The sequence below is a fragment of the Dendrobates tinctorius genome, unplaced genomic scaffold (assembly GCF_039654945.1).
Source record: "Dendrobates tinctorius isolate UK_male_01 unplaced genomic scaffold, ASM3965494v1 ptg000224l, whole genome shotgun sequence".
NCBI lineage: Eukaryota > Metazoa > Chordata > Amphibia > Anura > Dendrobatidae > Dendrobates > Dendrobates tinctorius.
Window position 1 is genome coordinate 9,645,248 of NW_027361891.1, and position 18,110 is coordinate 9,663,357.

At 42.1% G+C, this 18,110-nt stretch overlaps 1 protein-coding gene across 5 annotated transcripts in view; it reads left to right on the forward strand.

Annotated features, from left to right (window-relative positions):
• Positions 1-18,110, forward strand: part of MYRFL (myelin regulatory factor like) — a 266,624-nt gene that overhangs the window by 139,908 nt on the left and 108,606 nt on the right. For 3 of the 5 annotated variants that reach the window (XM_073555517.1, XM_073555518.1, XM_073555521.1), the window contains 3 exons: positions 6,333-6,442; positions 9,935-10,098; positions 10,356-10,446. In XM_073555517.1, the coding sequence (XP_073411618.1) occupies positions 6,333-6,442; positions 9,935-10,098; positions 10,356-10,446 (365 nt within the window). The remainder of the gene's footprint in view (positions 1-6,332; positions 6,443-9,934; positions 10,099-10,355; positions 10,447-18,110) is intronic. The other 2 variants (XM_073555519.1, XM_073555520.1) reach the window with 1 other exon arrangement.

An 18,110-nucleotide genomic window follows, 5' to 3' on the forward strand; every position in this document is an offset into this window, starting at 1 on the left:
GAAAAAAATGGAAATATGGTGAAAATGTTTAAAAGTTTGCAATTTTCAAACTTTTAGTTTTTATGCCCTTAAATCAGAGAGATACTGTATGTCACAAAAATAGTTAATAAATAACATTTCCCACAAGTCTAATTTGCATCAGCACAATTTTGGAACTAAAATTTTTTTTGTTAGGACATTATAAGTGTTAAAAGTTGACTAGTGATTTCTCATTTTTCCAACAAAATTTACAAAACCATTTTATTAGGGACCACTTCACATTTGAAGTCACTTTGAGGGGTCAATATGACAGAAAATACCCAAAAGTGACACCATTCTAAAAACTGCACCCCTCAAGGTGTTCAAAACCACATTCAAGAAGTTTATTAACCCTTTAAGTAATTCACAAGAATTGAAGCAATGTGGAAGGAAAAAATGAACATTTCACTTTTTTTCCCCAAAATTTTTCTTCGGACACAATTTTTTAAAATTTTGTCAAGGTTATCAGGAGAAGATGAACCCCAATATTTGTTGTGCAATTTCTCCTGAGTACTCCAACACCCTATGTGCGGAGGAAGACCAATCTTTAGGCGCACCGCAGTGCTCAGAATGGAAGGAGTATCATTTGAGATTTTGAATGTCAAATTGGCTGGAATTGAGAGCGGACGTCGTGTCGTGTTTGGCGAGCCCCTGATGTACCTAAACAGTGGAAACCACCCATAAGTGACCCCATTTTGGAAACTAGGCCCCCCAAGGAACTTATCTAAATGTGTGGTGAGCACTTTAAACCCCCAAGGGCTTCACAGAAGGTTATAACATAGAGCCATAAAATTAAAAAATCATATTTTTTCCAAAAAAATTATCTTTTCACCCCCAATTTTTATTTTCCCAAGGGTAACAGGACCCCAAAAGAAATTGTGCAATTTGTCCTGAGTACGCGGATACCCCATATGTGGGGGTAAACCACTATTTGGGCGCATGACAGAGTTCGGAAAGGAACAAGCGCCATTTGACTTTTTTGGCTGGAATTGAGATGGGACGCCATGTCGTATTTGGAGAGCCCCTGATGTGCCTAAACAGTGGAAACCCCCCACAAGTGACACCATTTTGGAAACTAGACCCCCCAAGGAGCTTATCAAGATGTGTGGTGAGCACTTTGAACCCCCAAATGCTTCACAGAAGTTTATAACGTAGAGCTGTGAAAATAAAAAAATCATATTTTTTCCACAAAAATAATCTTTTTGCCACCAAGTTTTTGTTTTCACAAGGGTAACTGGAGAAATAGGACCCCAACAGTTGTTGTGCAATTTGTCCTCAGCATGCTGATACCCCGTATGTGGGGTGGATCCACTGTATGGATGCATGGCAGAACTCGGAAGGGAAGGAGCGCTGTTTTGGAATGCAGACTTTGATGGAATGGTCTGCGGGTGTCATGTTGCTTTTGCAGAGTCCCTGATGTGCCTAAACAGTAGAAATCCCACACAAGTGACCCCATTTTGGAAACTAGACCCCTCCAAGGAGCTTATCTATATGTGTGATAAGCACGTTGAACCCCCAAGTGCTTCACAGAAGTTTATAACGTAGAGCTGTGAAAATTTAAAAAATCATATTTTTTTCCACAAAAATGATCTTTAATGAGCTATAATTTTTTCATTTTTTGGCCGACAGAGTCATATGTGGGCTTGATTTTTGTGGGACGAGCTGCCGTTTTTATTGGTACCATTTTCGGGCTCATAACGTTTTTTGATCGCTTTCTATTCCAATTTTTGTGGAGGCAGAATGAACAAAAACCATGCTGTGTTGTGCATAAATATGTGATTCTTCAGATTTTGTATTAGTCAAAGCCTGATGAAGAGACCTGAGTGGCCTCGAAAGCTTGCAATTTGTTACCATCTTTTCAGTTAGCCATTAAAAGCTATCAACCACTGAGGACTCTCTATTTTTCTATCTACTGGCTAACACGGTACAAAGATATATATCTTTCCGGTATCAAAATCGAGGATACCAGAATGTACCGCATCTTTATGGAACTAAAACCACTTCTGAAGAAACGTGCACAAATGGACAGCAACATTTATTTCTTATCTAAAAGCAAAAAGGAGACTCTAATTCCCAAAGGACTCTGGATTACAAACCCAATTCTTCATACCTACAATACCCAGAGTCCAGGGGCAATTTAAAACTCTGAGTTAAACATTTACAGAAAATACAGAGCAAAAATTACAACAATACTACAACAAACTATGGACCTTTCTGATTCATAACAAGGAAAAGAAACTACACAGATTGCGTCTCAATTCAGGACTCTATACAAAGAGATATAAAACAGAGCCAAAACCTGACAACTTGGACAACCACTCTATTCCAGACACAAAAGCATCTAACTTTGTCATCAATCTCTCAGATTATAAACCCAACAAAGTAGAGCTGGCCTTGCTTTCAAGAGGACTCTCATTTTGTGCCACTAAGGCCCTAGATAAAATGAACTCTGCAGTGATATGGAACATTTTTTCAGGAGACTGTGCCTGAGGGAAAATTTCAATGATACAGAAAATTCAGAAAACACTCAGACTGAAGGAAAAGGGATCCTAACGACCAAGAAAAGGTCAAACTGGACACCTCCACCTGGATATAACCCTCATTTGCATAAATATATAGACTCCTTCAGACATTTGATAAAATCCAACATCATAGACACTCACAGGAGACAAGCATCCAACATCAATGCCCAGGAGAGAAAAGCCATACAGTCTTTAAAAACCAACAAAGAAATCATCATTAAACCTGCTGACAAGGGAGGTGCAATAGTCATGATGAATAAGTCAGACTACATGAAGGAAGCAAACAAACAACTGATGAACACACGCTACTACAAAAAATTGGAGTCAGATCCTACACAGGACTATTACAAGGGACTAAACAAGTTGGTATCTTGTCTGCCTGACAAATCCATACGAGCCGATGACTTGATACCAGAGAGTCCAAGAATAGGGACATTTTACATGCTTCCCAAAATCCACAAATCTGGAAATCCAGGAAGACCAATTATTTCATGTGTGGGCACCCTTACTGAGCAGGTATCTGGATGGGTAGAGGGTATTCTTAAACCACTGGTAAAGGATACACCCAGCTACATTCAGGACACAACTGACCTATTGAATAAACTAGCAGCAATAGGTCCTCTACCAGAAGGAAACATCCTGGCCACCATGGATGTTGAATCTTTGTACTTGTCAAGAACCCCGCACTGCACTTGCTCACTGAGCCAGTGCGGGTGTCCTGAGTACAAAGACAGTGCTCAAAGATACCTGTGGAGCAGGGCAGCAGCGGTGACGATGCGTGCCCCAGAGTATCAGGACCTGAAGCACATGACTGCTGGGGGCGTGGCCTAAGCGCCACAGATCTAGGAGCTGCAGGGAAACTCCTAGAAAGGTAACTACAGGACAATGTTACCAAGGGGCATAGACAGAGACAGAAACCAGATGAAGCCAGGGTCAAAGCACAAGATAGCAATACAGTACCAAAGGGTTAGACAGAATGGATAGTCAGGACGTAGGAATAGGTCAGAAAACCAGAACGGGCAATAGACGGTACAATAGGGACAAACTGTAACGGAGTAACGATAGCCAAGCCAGGAGGTCAGAACCGGAGAAGACAACAGTACCAAAGCGAGAGACGGAGTACAGAGTGAGGGAACAGGCCGGGTCATACACGGGAAGCAAACAAGCAACACAGAATACACGCACACCAGGGGCCAGACACACCAGAACAACAGTATAGCTGATAGAGAACCCTGGTAAAGAGTGAGTATAAATACCCCTCCCAGATCCAGAAAGAGGCCACGAACACTTAACCCTGTGAGTGCAGGGCAAGAACCCTGTTCAAACCATGACAGTACTCAAACATCCCACACTAGGATGGATTAAATGCCTGCAAATTCTTCATGGAAAACACAGGGACTGATGCTGATTCTGTTGTGAAATTTATAAAATTTATCCTCACCCACAATTACTTTGAATTTGACAACAAGATATATCTACAGGAGACTGACACAGCTATGGGAAGTAAAATGGCTCCACAATATGCAAATCTTTTCATGGCCAAGCTTGAAAGCAACTTTTTGTCCTCATGTTCCATCAGGCCTCTGGCCTACTACCGCTACATTGATATTTTAATCATCTGGACGGAGTCTGAGCCACAGCTAAAGACGTTCCACGAACAGTTTAATCAATTTCATCCCACCATCAACTTAACACTCAACTACTCTAGTACTGAGATTAACTTTTTGGACACCATCATTAAGCTAAAGAACAATGAAATAGAGACATCCCTGCATCAAAAGCCAATCGACCGTCCAACATACCTTAAATGGGACAGTTTCCATCCAAAACACATAAAGAACTCTATTATCTACAGTCAAGCCATCAGATACAATCGTATATGTTCCAACCCCATGGATAGAGATGAACACCTTGGTTGCCTCAAAAAGACCTTTTTAGATCAGGGCTACCATCCAAGAACAATTCAAAACCAAATTACAAGAGCCACCAGAATGTCAAAGAATCACCTGCTACATTACAAAGCTAAAGAAGAAAATAACCGGGTGCCTCTAGTAGTCACCTACAATTCAAATCTGGAAGTGCTAAGGGGAGCTGCATGGAAATTACAGCCTTTACTACAAAAAGATGCCGGATTACAATCCATTTTTCCAGATCCCCCACTACTGTGTTTTAGGCAGCCCCCAAATCTAAGAAGCATCATTGTCAGAAGCTCCCTGTCCTCTCCAACAGCTGCGGAACCATTCTTTGCAAGCAGAAAAAATGTAAAACCTGTCCATTTACTGTATAATGACCACGGACAAGATAAAGATTGCCAATTCACATCAGGATTACAAGATCCCAAGAACTTTCAGCTGCATCACATCTAATGTGGTGTACTTAATTATTTGTACTAAATGTCCAACTGGGGGTCTGTATGTGGGGGAGACCGGGGAAAAACATAGCGCAAGGATGAATTATCATCGCCACACAATAAGAGAAAAAAGAATGGCTCTACCTGTGGCAAAACATTTTTGTATACCTGATCACAGCACCATGGACATGAAATTACTGGTATTGAAAGGTAACTTCACATCTCAGAGAGACCGAAAAGTCTGGGAGTACAAACTCATGACGACCTTTGACACTCTCAGTGCAGGAATGAATGTGTCGCATGGATTTATGTCTTTTTGCATCAATTAAGGAATTTGCTCCTAAGACCTTTTGGGGGCATCACAACACATTACTAGACCCCAATCAGAGGACAATAAAACTTTCACTCCTTATCTATGAACTGGTCCAATATTTATGGCCATAACTGTCTATCACTCCCCAATAAGCAAGTTCTGCTTCTCGTCACTTGTCTTATCTATTGCATTTTTTTCTGTGCTGGGTTGTGCATAAATATGTGACTCTTCAGATTTTGTATTAGTCAATGCATGATAAAGAGATCTGAGTAGTCTCAAAAGCTTGCAATTTGTAACCATCTTTTCAGTTAGCCATTAAAAGGTATCAACCACTGATTGATTTTTTTTTTCTTCTCCGTTCTCTGTGTGGTAAAATTGGTAAGGCAATTTTATTCTTCGGGTCAGTACAATTACAGCGATACCTCATTTATATCTTTTTTTTTATGTTTTGGCTCTTTTATACAATAAAAACTTTTATAGAAAAAATAATTATTTTTGCATCACTTTATTCGGAGAGCTATAACTTTTTTTTAGTTTTCTGCTGATGGAATGGTATGGCGGCTTGTGTTTTGCAGGACAAGATGGCGCTTTCAGTGATACTGTTTTTATTTATATTCATCTTTTTGATCCCGTTTTGTTCCACTTTTTCTAAGCGGCATAATGATAAAGCATAATTTTCTACTTTTTTGGTGTTTTACTTATTTTTTTTAAAAATGTTTTTTTTTTACCTAGTCCCTTTATGGGGCCAGCATTGCAATGTATTATACCTATGGAGAAAGCTTCTGAGAACTTGCTGTGAGCATGGTCTCAGTAGCTTTCTATCTATAGCTAGATGTCCCGGGGGTTGTCATGACAACCCCGGGACATCATGGCAGAGATCGGGCCCTACGATTACACCGTGGGAACGCTGATCAGAAGACAGAGGGAGCTCCCGTCCCTCTGCCTTCCCCCTGAACGCTGCGATCGTGCTCGATCGCAGTAATCAGGGGGTTAACAACCAGGGGTGGCATGGACACAGCTCCTGGCTGTTAGTGCAGGAAGCTCAGCCACCGGCAGCACTGAGCTCCTGCACTGACCGGGCGGGAGATGCTGAAATTAAACAGAATCTGAATGATTATATTTCTTACAGGTATAATTGCTCAGGAAGTGAGAAATGTTTTACCACATGCTGTTAGAGACACAGGCAATGTTACATGTGAAAATGGAGAGACAATAGAAAACCTTCTCATGGTAGATAAGGTAAATATAGTTCAACTATATATGTATACTGAAATACAACAATTATATTCATTAATGTATTGTCACAAAACAGGGGCAAATTAGCTCATTAGTTCTGGGTTAGATGGTTGGCATACAAAACACTAGCTCAAAACAATGAATTAGCTTCAACCAACATCTGCATATATCCCACCACCAGGTCAGACTTCACTTGAACAGGTTGGCTCAAAATCAAAACTTATTACATCTCCACAGTATAGGTTATATTATCAGATATTTGTAGGATTGACTTTGAGTCCCCAGTGATCACCACCAGTTAACAAGTGCTGTATTTGTCATTCTTATAGAGAATTTATGGTTCAGCAGAAACTTTTGCTCCTTTTACACAAGGCTTTAAGACCGTTAACATAAGGTTCCACAATGTTTTGTTCTTCAACCAGATAATGACCAAATACCATAAATTTAAATTTACCTCTTCACTACTGTAAATTTATTGTGCAGGGTAAAAGCTCTGGCAGTCTGGCAAGCTCAGGTTTTGTTCCCTGGCTGTCAGACTTGTGGGATTTTGGAGAGAAGATGGAAGCAGCTTGCTACCACCTCTGTCTTCTAGTTCTTCTGTCTTTCAGTGGAGCTGGAGTCAGCATGGTTGATGCTGAGTTTACCAGAACTCACGGGCTGGTTTGCTGTGCTTTAGCTAAACCCATTCCCATCTTCTCCATCAGCTCAGCGCCACTTGCACAGAAGGCTCTCACTCAAATTGTACAGAATGTAAGACTGAGGGTGGGGTCGGTTCATTCTGAAATAACTCCTTGCTATGTCCCGGATGGTCTTCCCACCCATATTGTGTTGGGTCTTCCCTGGTTGGGGAAACATAATCTGTTGGTGGATTGGCAAGCCAGGGAGATCATTGAGTTGGGGGATTACTGCCATGAGAACTGTTTATATATTTCCCTTTCTACAGTCTATACAAAAACCTTACCTGCATTTTTGTCGGTGTTTGAGGATGTTTTCTCTGAGAGGGGGTGTTAGGATTTGCCTCCTCATCATGAATTTGACTGTCCTATTTATCTGACCCCCGTAGCTAAATTACCAAAGTCCAGACTGTATAATCTTTCCAGTCCTGAGAGACAAGCCATGAAGGATTTCATTACAGAAAATCTGGAGACCCTCATATTTGCCCATGGTGGCAGAGTTCTTCTTCTTGAAGAAAAAAGATGGTGGTCTATGTTCCTGTTTAGATTTCCAGGAATTAAATCAAATTACCATCCAAGATCCATACTCTCTTCCTCTGATTCCTTATCTGTCCATCCAGGTTGTGGGAGCTAAGGTGTTCTCCATGTTGGATTTAAGGGGGGCCTACAACCTGGTTTGAATCAGAGAAGGGGATGAATGGAAGATTGTGTTAAGTACCCCTGAGGGTCATTTCACTAATCTGGTCATGTCTTTCGGTCTGACCAATGCACCTGCGGTATTTTAGCATTTCATTAATGATATTTTCCATCATTTGGTGGGTAGGTTTGTGGTGGTCTATCTACTGTAGATGATATTTGGTTTAAATCCAATGAGAGGAAAGAATAGCATAGAACTCACCGATTCAGGTGTAAAAGTCTGCTTTATTTAGCAATCCACATTAAAACTTCATGGCCGGGAGGCTGAAGGGAGGAGTGGACAATGTCTGACGACGGTCGTTTCGTGCTTACTAGCACTTCGACGGGTCAGACCCGGCCATGAAGTTTTAATGTGGATTGCTAAATAAAGTGGACTTTTTCACCTGGATCGGTGAGTGCTATGCTATTCTTTCCTCTCATTGGATTCATACATTGTGTTTTCTGCACTAGCACCCGAGATCTCAGGGTTCAGCCTCCACGAGCAGTATGGACATGACAGTCTCATATCGGCAGTAGTATTGGCAGTGCCGACTTGCTCTTTCTTTACACGCTTATTGAATATGATATTTTGGTTTACTCTACTGATTTGGAGACGCATCGACGGCATGTTAAACAGATGCTGCAAATATTAAGAGATAACAAATTATATGCCAAACTGGAAAAATGTGTTTTGCCGTCCAGGCGGTGCAGTTTTTGGGGTACCTGTTGTCATCTTCAGATTTTCAGATGGATCCGCAGAAGATCCATGCTGTCCTTAATTGGGACTGTCCCGAGAACTTTAAAGCTCTACAATGTTTTTTGGGCTTTACTAATTTTTACCGGAAATTCATCCTGAATAATTCAGTAATTGTGAAACCCTGCTATGACAAGGAAGGGGTCAGACTTTTTCAAATGGTCGGACGATGCCCTGCGGGTTTTTTCCTCCCTTAAGAGCTGGTTTTCCATGACTCCTATACTTAGTCAACCCGATGTTTCCCAGCTCTTTGTTGTGGAGGTTGATCCATTTGTATTTAGTTGTAGTGGGGATTGACTAGTGTAACCCTGTCCTTCCCTAAGCAGGGCTTATTGCCAGGGTTAGGCAGGGATTAGATTCCTGCTCGGCGATAGGTGCCTGTATAGGGATGTTTAGGGCAGACAGGGTGACTTTAGATCTGCCTAGCAGTCTCCACTCCCCTACTCCCTAGTTTTGGGCTCCCTACCTTCATCCCTTTGTGTTGCACTTAAACTTTCCCACACTGTGCGTGACATTAAGGTTGTTTTTTTTCTTACTAGCTCAATAATAATGACCTATCCTATGGATACATAATTAATATTAGATCTGTGGTGCATCACCATATCCTATGCATAGATCCATATACTGTTTGTGGCCCTGCAGATCAGCCTTTTTGAAAAAGAAGTATGGCAGCTAGTAGACAGTACCATTCAGCAGCCATTAAACAGAGTATGGAGCTGTGGTATTCCGATCTGTGCACTGTTTACAACTGACCTCCAAACAGGTGATCTGTGGGGGCACTGGATAGGATAGATCATCAATATAAAAGTAATGGACGATCCCTGTTAATATAAAAATTCACTTGTTATTGAATATAATTTGTAATTTGCAAACTTATATATAAAATTTACATGACAAATCATCACATAAAAAGTTTTCTGTTTACACTGGTGTTGGTTCTTTTATGGCAGGTTTCCATTGATCTCTACGGAAAAAGGCTTATTTTATCTGATTAAAAAGTAAACTGCAAGTCAATTGGTGCAAATAAACAAGATCGTAATAGACCAACTTACAGAGCATAATGGATCATTGTGAATTATGTAAAAAGAGGAATAAAAAGGAGATTTAGTCAGGGCATAAATTGGAGAAGGTATAAAAGGCATTTGTTAGTTATCGAGAGTGAGGTGGGAGGGCATTTGCATACACAGTGAGGGCAGGACATATTACTTTCTGTACCTCTAAGTTAGGTTTCTTCACCTTGTTGGCAACAGAAACAACAGTAGAAGAAAAATGCACATCATTCATCAATGTCTATATCTATCTATGAAGAGGTTCCGGTCTGCAGACCACCTCCCTGCAATAGAAAGTAGTAACATAGAAAAGTGTGTCATTCATTATTCTCTCTTTTGTTAGGACCAGATCTTTATGGAAAATGTGGGCGCAGTAAAACAGCTCTGTAAACTGACAAATAACCTTGAAATGAGGATTGAGGAGCTTGAACTGTGGAACCAAAAGCTTGCCAAATTAAAACGAATAAGCAGCTTAAAACAAACCGCAAGTGAAAGGTCTCCTTCAAGGTTAGAGAACGTTCATTGGAGCCTTACTGAAGCGAAATGCATGGATTATTCATGGATTATTATTATTATTACTTGACATAATTAAAAATAATTTCAGAACAATATGCAAAATGTTGGAATGCAATACGTTCTGTGGGATGTTATCATTACTCTACGGAGAATAAGTGAATGTAACATAGTGTCTAGCAGATTGTGATATTGTGAGTATACTGAACATGCCATGCCTTAAGATCTCGAAATATGGTGTCTTTTTACAGATTCAGCAAGGTCAACCATGTCCCACTTCAAAAGAAAGCAGCTCCAATAAAAGCAAAAAAGGTTAGTGGAAGAAGAAAGGAAGACCTTCAGGTACATTATACCAAAATGTTCAGTTATTAGACCTGGTTTGCTAAGACTTGAAGAAAAGACCTGAATGATATTTTTACTGTAGTAACTGTACAATTTAACAATAGTAATAAATAGCAAACCCATAAGGTAATGAAACATATTAAAGCAAAAATTCTTTACAACTAAATCATTATACCGGAATAAAACCAGCACCAGATTTTCAGCCCGTACATGCAGAGTAACCCCACTGATCACGCATTCCATACTCTTCTGCACCCCTTTAAGTCTTCCCCTTGTCACTTCGCTTTATAATCTTAAATATTTCTAGAAGCAATGTAGATTGTTTAACTGACTAATGTATAAACCTAGAAACCTACTATGTGGCCCTGTTATGTGCATGCATATCTCAACATATACAATATGTGCCAGTTTTTTGTATAGCAAGTTCAATGGCTAGAAAAATCATCTCTCTTACATCATAGATGTAGTCTGGGCTATATACTGTATATATATATATTAGCTGAAGAGCCCGGCGCTGCCCGGGCATAGTAACTAACTGTGGTTAATTATAGCAAATTATAATTATCCTCCATCCCATAGTCCCATGCCCATATACCCATCATACATATCCACGATCCCATAGGCCCGTGCCCATATACCCATCATACATATCCTCCATCCCATAGTCGAGTGCCCGTATACCCATCACACATCCTCCATCCCATAGTCCCATGCCCATATACCCATCATACATATTCGCCATCCCATAGTCGAGTGCCCATATACCCATCACACATCCTTCATCTCATAGTCCCATGCCCATATACCCATCATAGATATCGTCCATCCCATAGTCCCGTGCCCATATACCCATCATACATATCCGCCATCCCATTGTCCCATGCCCATATACCCATCATACATATCGTCCATCCCATAGTCCCGTGCCCATATACCCATTATACATATCCGCCATCCCATAGTCCCGTGCCCATATACCCGTCATGCATATCCTCCATCCCATAGTCCAGTGCCCATATACCCATCACACATCCTCCATCCCATAGTCCCGTGCCCATATACCCGTCATACATATCCTCCATCCCATAGTCCAGTGCCCATATACCCATCACACATCCTCCATCCCATAATCAACCATTATGACATCATAATGAGTGGCGGGGCTTGCAACCTATGATGACATCAGCGTCGCCATGGCAACCATTATGACATCATAATGAGGGGTGGGGCTTGACACACACACACTTTTTCCCCATTATGTAGATAGGGGCAAAATTGTTTGGTGAATTGGAACGCGCGGGGTTAAAATTTCGCCTCACAACATAGCCTAGGACACTCTTGGGGTCCAGACGTGTGGCTGTAGCTGCGACGGTGCGGATGCCAATCCCGGACATACACACATACATACATACATACATACACACACTTGAGCTTCATACAGTTGTGGCCAAAAGTATTGACACCCCTGCAATTCTGTCTGATAATACTCAGTTTCTTCCTGAAAATGATTGCAAACACAAATTCTTTGGTATTATTATCTTCATTTAATTTGTCTTAAATGAAAAAACACAAAAAGAATTGTCCTAAAGCCAAATTGGATATAATTCCACACCAAACATAAAAAAGAGGGTGGACAAAAGTATTGGCACTGTTCGAAAAATCATGTGATGCTTCTCTAATTTGTGTAATTAACAGCACCTGTAACTTACCTGTGGCACCTAACAGGTGTTGTCAATAACTAAATCACACTTGCAGCCAGTTGACATGGATTAAAGTTGACTCAACCTCTGTCCTGTGTCCTTGTGTGTACCACATTGAGCATGGAGAAAAGAAAGAAGACCAAAGAACTGTCTGAGGACTTGAGAAACCAAATTGTGAGGAAGCATGAGCAATCTCAAGGCTACAAGTCCATCTCCAAAGACCAGAATGTTCCTGTGTCTACCATGCGCAGTGTCATCAAGAAGTTTAAAGCCCATGGCACTGTGGCTAACCTCCCTAGATGTGGACGGAAAAGAAAAATTGACAAGAGATTTCAACGCAAGATTGTGCGGATGTTGGATAAAGAACCTCGACTAACATCCAAACAAGTTCAAGCTGCCCTGCAGTCCGAGGGTACAACAGTGTCAACCTGTACTATCCGTCGGCGTCTGAATGAAAAGGGACTGTATGGTAGGAGACCCAGGAAGACCCCACTTCTTACCTCGAGACATAAAAAAGCCAGGCTGGAGTTTGCCAAAACTTACCTGAAAAAGCCTAAAACATTTTGGAAGAATGTTCTCTGGTCAGATGAGACAAAAGTAGAGCTTTTTGGGCAAAGGCATCAACATAGAGTTTACAGGAGAGAAAAAGAGGCATTCAAAGAAAAGAACACGGTCCCTACAGTCAAACATGGTGGAGGTTCCCTTATGTTTTGGGGTTGCTTTGCTGCCTCTGGCACTGGACTGCTTGACCGTGTGCATGGCATTATGAAGTCTGAAGACTACCAACAAATTTTGCAGCATAATGTAGGGCCCAGTGTGAGAAAGCTGGGTCTCCCTCAGAGGTCATGGGTCTTCCAGCAGGACAATGACCCAAAACACACTTCAAAAAGCACTAGAAAATGGTTTGAGAGAAAGCACTGGTGACTTCTAAGGTGGCTAGCAATGAGTCCAGACCTGAATCCCATAGAACACCTGTGGAGAGATCTAAAAATGGCAGTTTGGAGAAGGCACCCTTCAAATATCAGGGACCTGGAGCAGTTTGCCAAAGAAGAATGGTCTAAAATTCCAGCAGAGCATTGTAAGAAACTCATTGATGGTTACCGGAAGCGGTTGGTCGCAGTTATTTTGGCTAAAGGTTGTGCAACCAAGTATTAGGCTGAGGGTGCCAATACTTTTGTCTGGCCCATTTTTGGAGTTTTGTGTGAAATGAGCAATGTTTTGCTTTTTGCTTCATTCTCTTTTGTGTTTTTTTCATTTAAGACAAATTAAATGAAGATAATAATACCAAAGAATTTGTGTTTGCAATCATTTTCAGGAAGAAACCGAGTATTATCTGACAGAATTGCAGGGGTGTCAATACTTTTGGCCACAACTGTATAATATATATATATATATATATATATATATATATATATATATATATATATATATATATATATATATATATATATATATATATAGTACAGACCAAAAGTTTGGACACAGCTTCTCATTCAAAGTTTTCTTTATTTTCATGACTATGAAAATTGTGGATTCACTCTGAAGGCATCAAAACTATGAATTAACACATGTGGAATTATATAATTAACAAAAAAGTGTTAAATAACTGAGAATATATCTTATATTCTAGGTTCTTCAAAGTAGCCACCTTTTGCTTTGATTACTGCTTTGCACACTCTTGGCATTCTCTTGATGAGCTTCAAGAGGTAGTCACCGGAAATGGTTTTCACTTCACAGGTGTGCCCTGTCAGGTTTAATAAGTGTGATTTCTTGCCCTATAAATGGGGTTGGGACATCAGTTGTGTTGTGCAGAAGTCTGGTGGATACACAGCTGATAGTCCTACTGAATAGACTGTTAGAATTTGTATTATGGCAAGAAAAAAGCAGCTAAGTAAAGAAAAACGAGTGGCCATCATTACTTTAAGAAATGAAGGTCAGTCAGTCCGAAAAATTGGGAAAACTTTGAAAGTGTCCCCAAGTGCAGTGGCAAAAACCATCAAGCGCTACAAAGAAATTGGCTCACATGATGTTAGGTGTCGGGTTCCTGCCACTGCACAGCAGGAATCCAGAACCTTGCACCCAGCGGTCTCCCATTCTTCTTCGGCCGCAGTGGAGCCTGCACAGCAGATTCGTCGGTCCCGGTGCTCTGCCCAGGCCAACTCCGTGGGTTTGCTTGCTGCTGCCACCTCTGGCACAGCTATGACAATGCATGCTGCTCAGCAGCGAGATTCTCCAGGGACTAAGTCCTCATGTCGGGCCACTGAGCATGCCCATGGAGTGATCTCCCATTGGAGATCGAGGGTCACGTGCTCAGGTCCTGCTCGTGTTCGGATTGGCCCATCCGAGAAGCCAGGAAGGTCCCGGACGCCCGTGGCTATAAAAGGTTTGCATGGCCGCTTGCCCATGCACAAGTATAGACTGTATTTACAGACTATGTGGAGTGAGTGATGTATGCACGTATGAATGTCTCTGGTGAATGACTCATTAAGAAACTCCTACCCTTGGTACGCATGTGTTGTGCAGCCTAGCCTGCTAGCGCCCATGCTTAGGCGTAGGTAGGCCTGAGGTTGAGTCAGGCATCTGGCCTCACCAGGGACTCGGCACGCCTCAGTGCACGTGCTCCATAGGCAGCGTCTATTGCGGAGCTCGCGGCATCGACGCTGCACGTTCAGTGGGCCTAGAAGGACTCTAACCCCGTGAGTTAGAGTTCTGTGGCCGTACACTGTGCGCTCTTTTAGCTGAGCTCTGTGAGTTAACAGGCTCCGGCATCTACTTTCAGCGGTGGTGCGGCTCTGTGCAGTAACAGAGTTCGCCCTGTTCACATTGGGTGACGTATCCCACGTGTGACTGGTTTCACACCACTTAATTCTTCCGCCATTACTTAGCAGCCGTGTACCACCTCTGCACGGTGGACCCCGGGCTGCGAACGCACCTACTATTATTTTATAATTTGGTGAATTCCACCAGCCCTAACACATGAGGACCACCCCAGGAAAGGAAGACCAAAAGTCACCTCTGCTGCGGAGAATAAGTTCATCCGAGTCACCAGCCTCAGAAATCGCAGGTTAACAGCAGCTCAGATTAGATACCAGGTCAATGCCACACAGAGTTCTAGCAGCAGACACATCTCTACCACAACTGTTAAGAGGAGACTTTGTGCAGCAGGCCTTCATGGTAAAATAGCTGCTAGGAAACCACTGCTAAGGACAGGCAACAAGCAGAAGAGACTTGTTTGGGCTAAATAACACAAGGAATATACTGTACATTAGACCAGTGGAAATCTGTGCTTTGGTCTGATGAGTCCAAATTTGAGATCTTTGGTTTCAACCACCGTGTCTTTGTGCGACGCAGAATAGGTGAACGGATGGACTCTACATGCCTGGTTCCCACCGTTGAGCATGGAGGAGGAGGTGTGATGGTGTGGGGTGCTTTGCTGGTGAAACTGTTGGGGATTTATTCAAAATTGAAGGCATACTGAACTAGCATGGCTACCACAGCATCTTAAAGCGGCATGCTATTTCATCCGGTTTGCGTTTAGTTGGACCATAATTTATTTTTCAACAGGACAATGACCCCAAACACACCTCCAGGCTGTGTAAGGGCTATTTGACCAAGAAGGAGAGTGATGGGGAGCTACACCAGATGACCTGGCTTCCACAGTCACCAGACCTGAACCCAATCGAGATGGTTTGGGGTGAGCTGGACCGCAGAGTGAAGGCAAAAGGGCCAACAAGTGCTAAGCATCTCTGGGAACTCCTTCAAGACTGTTGGAAGACCACTTCCGTTGACTACCTCTTGAATCTCATCAAGAGAATGCCAAGAGTGTGCAAAGCAGTAATCAAAGCAAAAGGTGGCTACTTTGAAGAACCTAGAATATAAGACATATTTTCAGTTGTTTCACACCTTTTGTTAATCATATAATTCCACATGTGCTAATTCATAGTTTTGATGCCTTCAGAGTGAATCTACAATTTTAGTAATCATGAAAATAAAGAAAACTCTTTGAATATACACAGTATATATATATATACACTCACTGGCCACTTTATTAGGTACACCATGCTAGTAAGGGGTTGGACCCCCTTTTGCCTTCAGAACTGCCTCAATTCTTCGTGGCAGAGATTCAACAAGGTGCTGGAAGCATTCCTCAGAGATTTTGGACCATATTGACATGATGGCATCACACAGTTGGCGCAGATTTGTCGGCTGCACATCCCTGATGCGAATCTCCTGTTCCACCACATCCCAAAGATGCTCTATTGGATTGAGATCTGGTGACTGAGGAGGCCATTTGAGTACAGTAAACTCATTGTCATGTTCAAGAAATCAATCTGAGATGATTCGAGCTTTATGACATGGCGCATTATCCTGCTGAAAGTAGCCATCAGATGTTGGGTACATTGTGGTCATAAAGGGATGGACATGGTCAGCAACAATACTCAGGTAGGCTGTGGCGTTGCAACGATGCTCAATTGGTACCAAGGGGCCCAAAGAGTGCCCAGAAAAAATTCCCCACACCATGACACCACCACCACCAGCCTGAACCGTTGATACAAGGCAGGATGGATCCATGCTTTCATGTTGTTTACGCCAAATTCTGACCCTACCATCCGAATGTCGCAGCAGAAATCGAGACTCATCAGACCAGGCAACGTTTTTCCAATCTTCTACTGTCCAATTTCGATGAGCTTGTGCAAATTGTAGCCTCAGTTTCCTGTTCTTAGCTGAGAGGAGTGGTACCCAGTGTGGTCTTCTGCTGCTGTAGCCCATCTGCCTCAAAGTTCGACGCACTGTGCGTTCAGAGATGCTCTTCTGCCTACCTTGGTTGTAACGGGTGGCAATTTGAGTCACTGTTGCCTTTCTATCAGCTCGAACCAGTCTGCCCATTCTCCTCTGACCTCTGGCATCAACATGGCATTTCCGGCCACAGAACTGCCGCTCACTGGATTTTTTTTCTTTTTCGGACCATTCTCTGTAAACCCTAGAGATGGTTGTGCGTGAAAATCCCAGTAGATCAGCAGTTTCTGAAATTCTCAGACCAGCCCTTCTGGCACCAACAATCATGCCACGTTCAAAGGCACTCAAATCACCTTTCTTCCCCATACTGATGCTCGGTTTGAACTGCAGGAGATTGTCTTGACCATGTCTACATGCCTAAATGCACTGAGTTGCCGCCATGTGATTGGCTGATTAGAAATTAAGTCTTAACACACAGTTGGACAGGTGTACCTAATAAAGTGGCCAGTGAGTGTATATATATATATATATATATATATATATATATATATATATATATATATATATATATATATATATTTTACAGTATAACAAGGCGTATCCAGGAATACATCAGAAGAATGGCGCCAAAAGATGAGATGCTGAGAGAAAGCCTAAGGCAGCAACAACAATTGATCTGGAAGGAAGAACAGGAACATGAAGTGCCATGGCAAGACAAGCTGGGATGTACCGTCGACAGATAATGGAGGTGGTTGACATGGAAAAATCCTATTAATGGCTGGAGAAAGCTGGACTCTGAGACAGCACAGAGGCATTAATCATAGCGGCACAAGAGCAAGCACTAAGTACCAGATCCATAGAGGCATGAATCTTCCATACAAGACAAGATCCAAGGTGCAGACTATGCAAAGAAACCTCAGAAAGAGTTCAACACATAGTGTCAGTAGTGTCAGGATGCAAAATGCAAGCAGGAACAGCATATACTGAACGCCACAACCAAGTAGCGGGAATTGTATACAGGAACATCTGTACAGCATATGGGCTGAGTCCAGGTGGGAGACCCCAGAGAAAATGGTGGAGAATGAAAGCGCTAAAATCCTGTGGGACTTCAAGATCCAGACAGATAAGCAGGTGTTGGCTAATCAACCAGACTTTGTCATAGTAGACAAGGATCAGAAAACAGCAATGATAATAGATGTGGCAGTGCCAAGTGACAGCAACATCAGA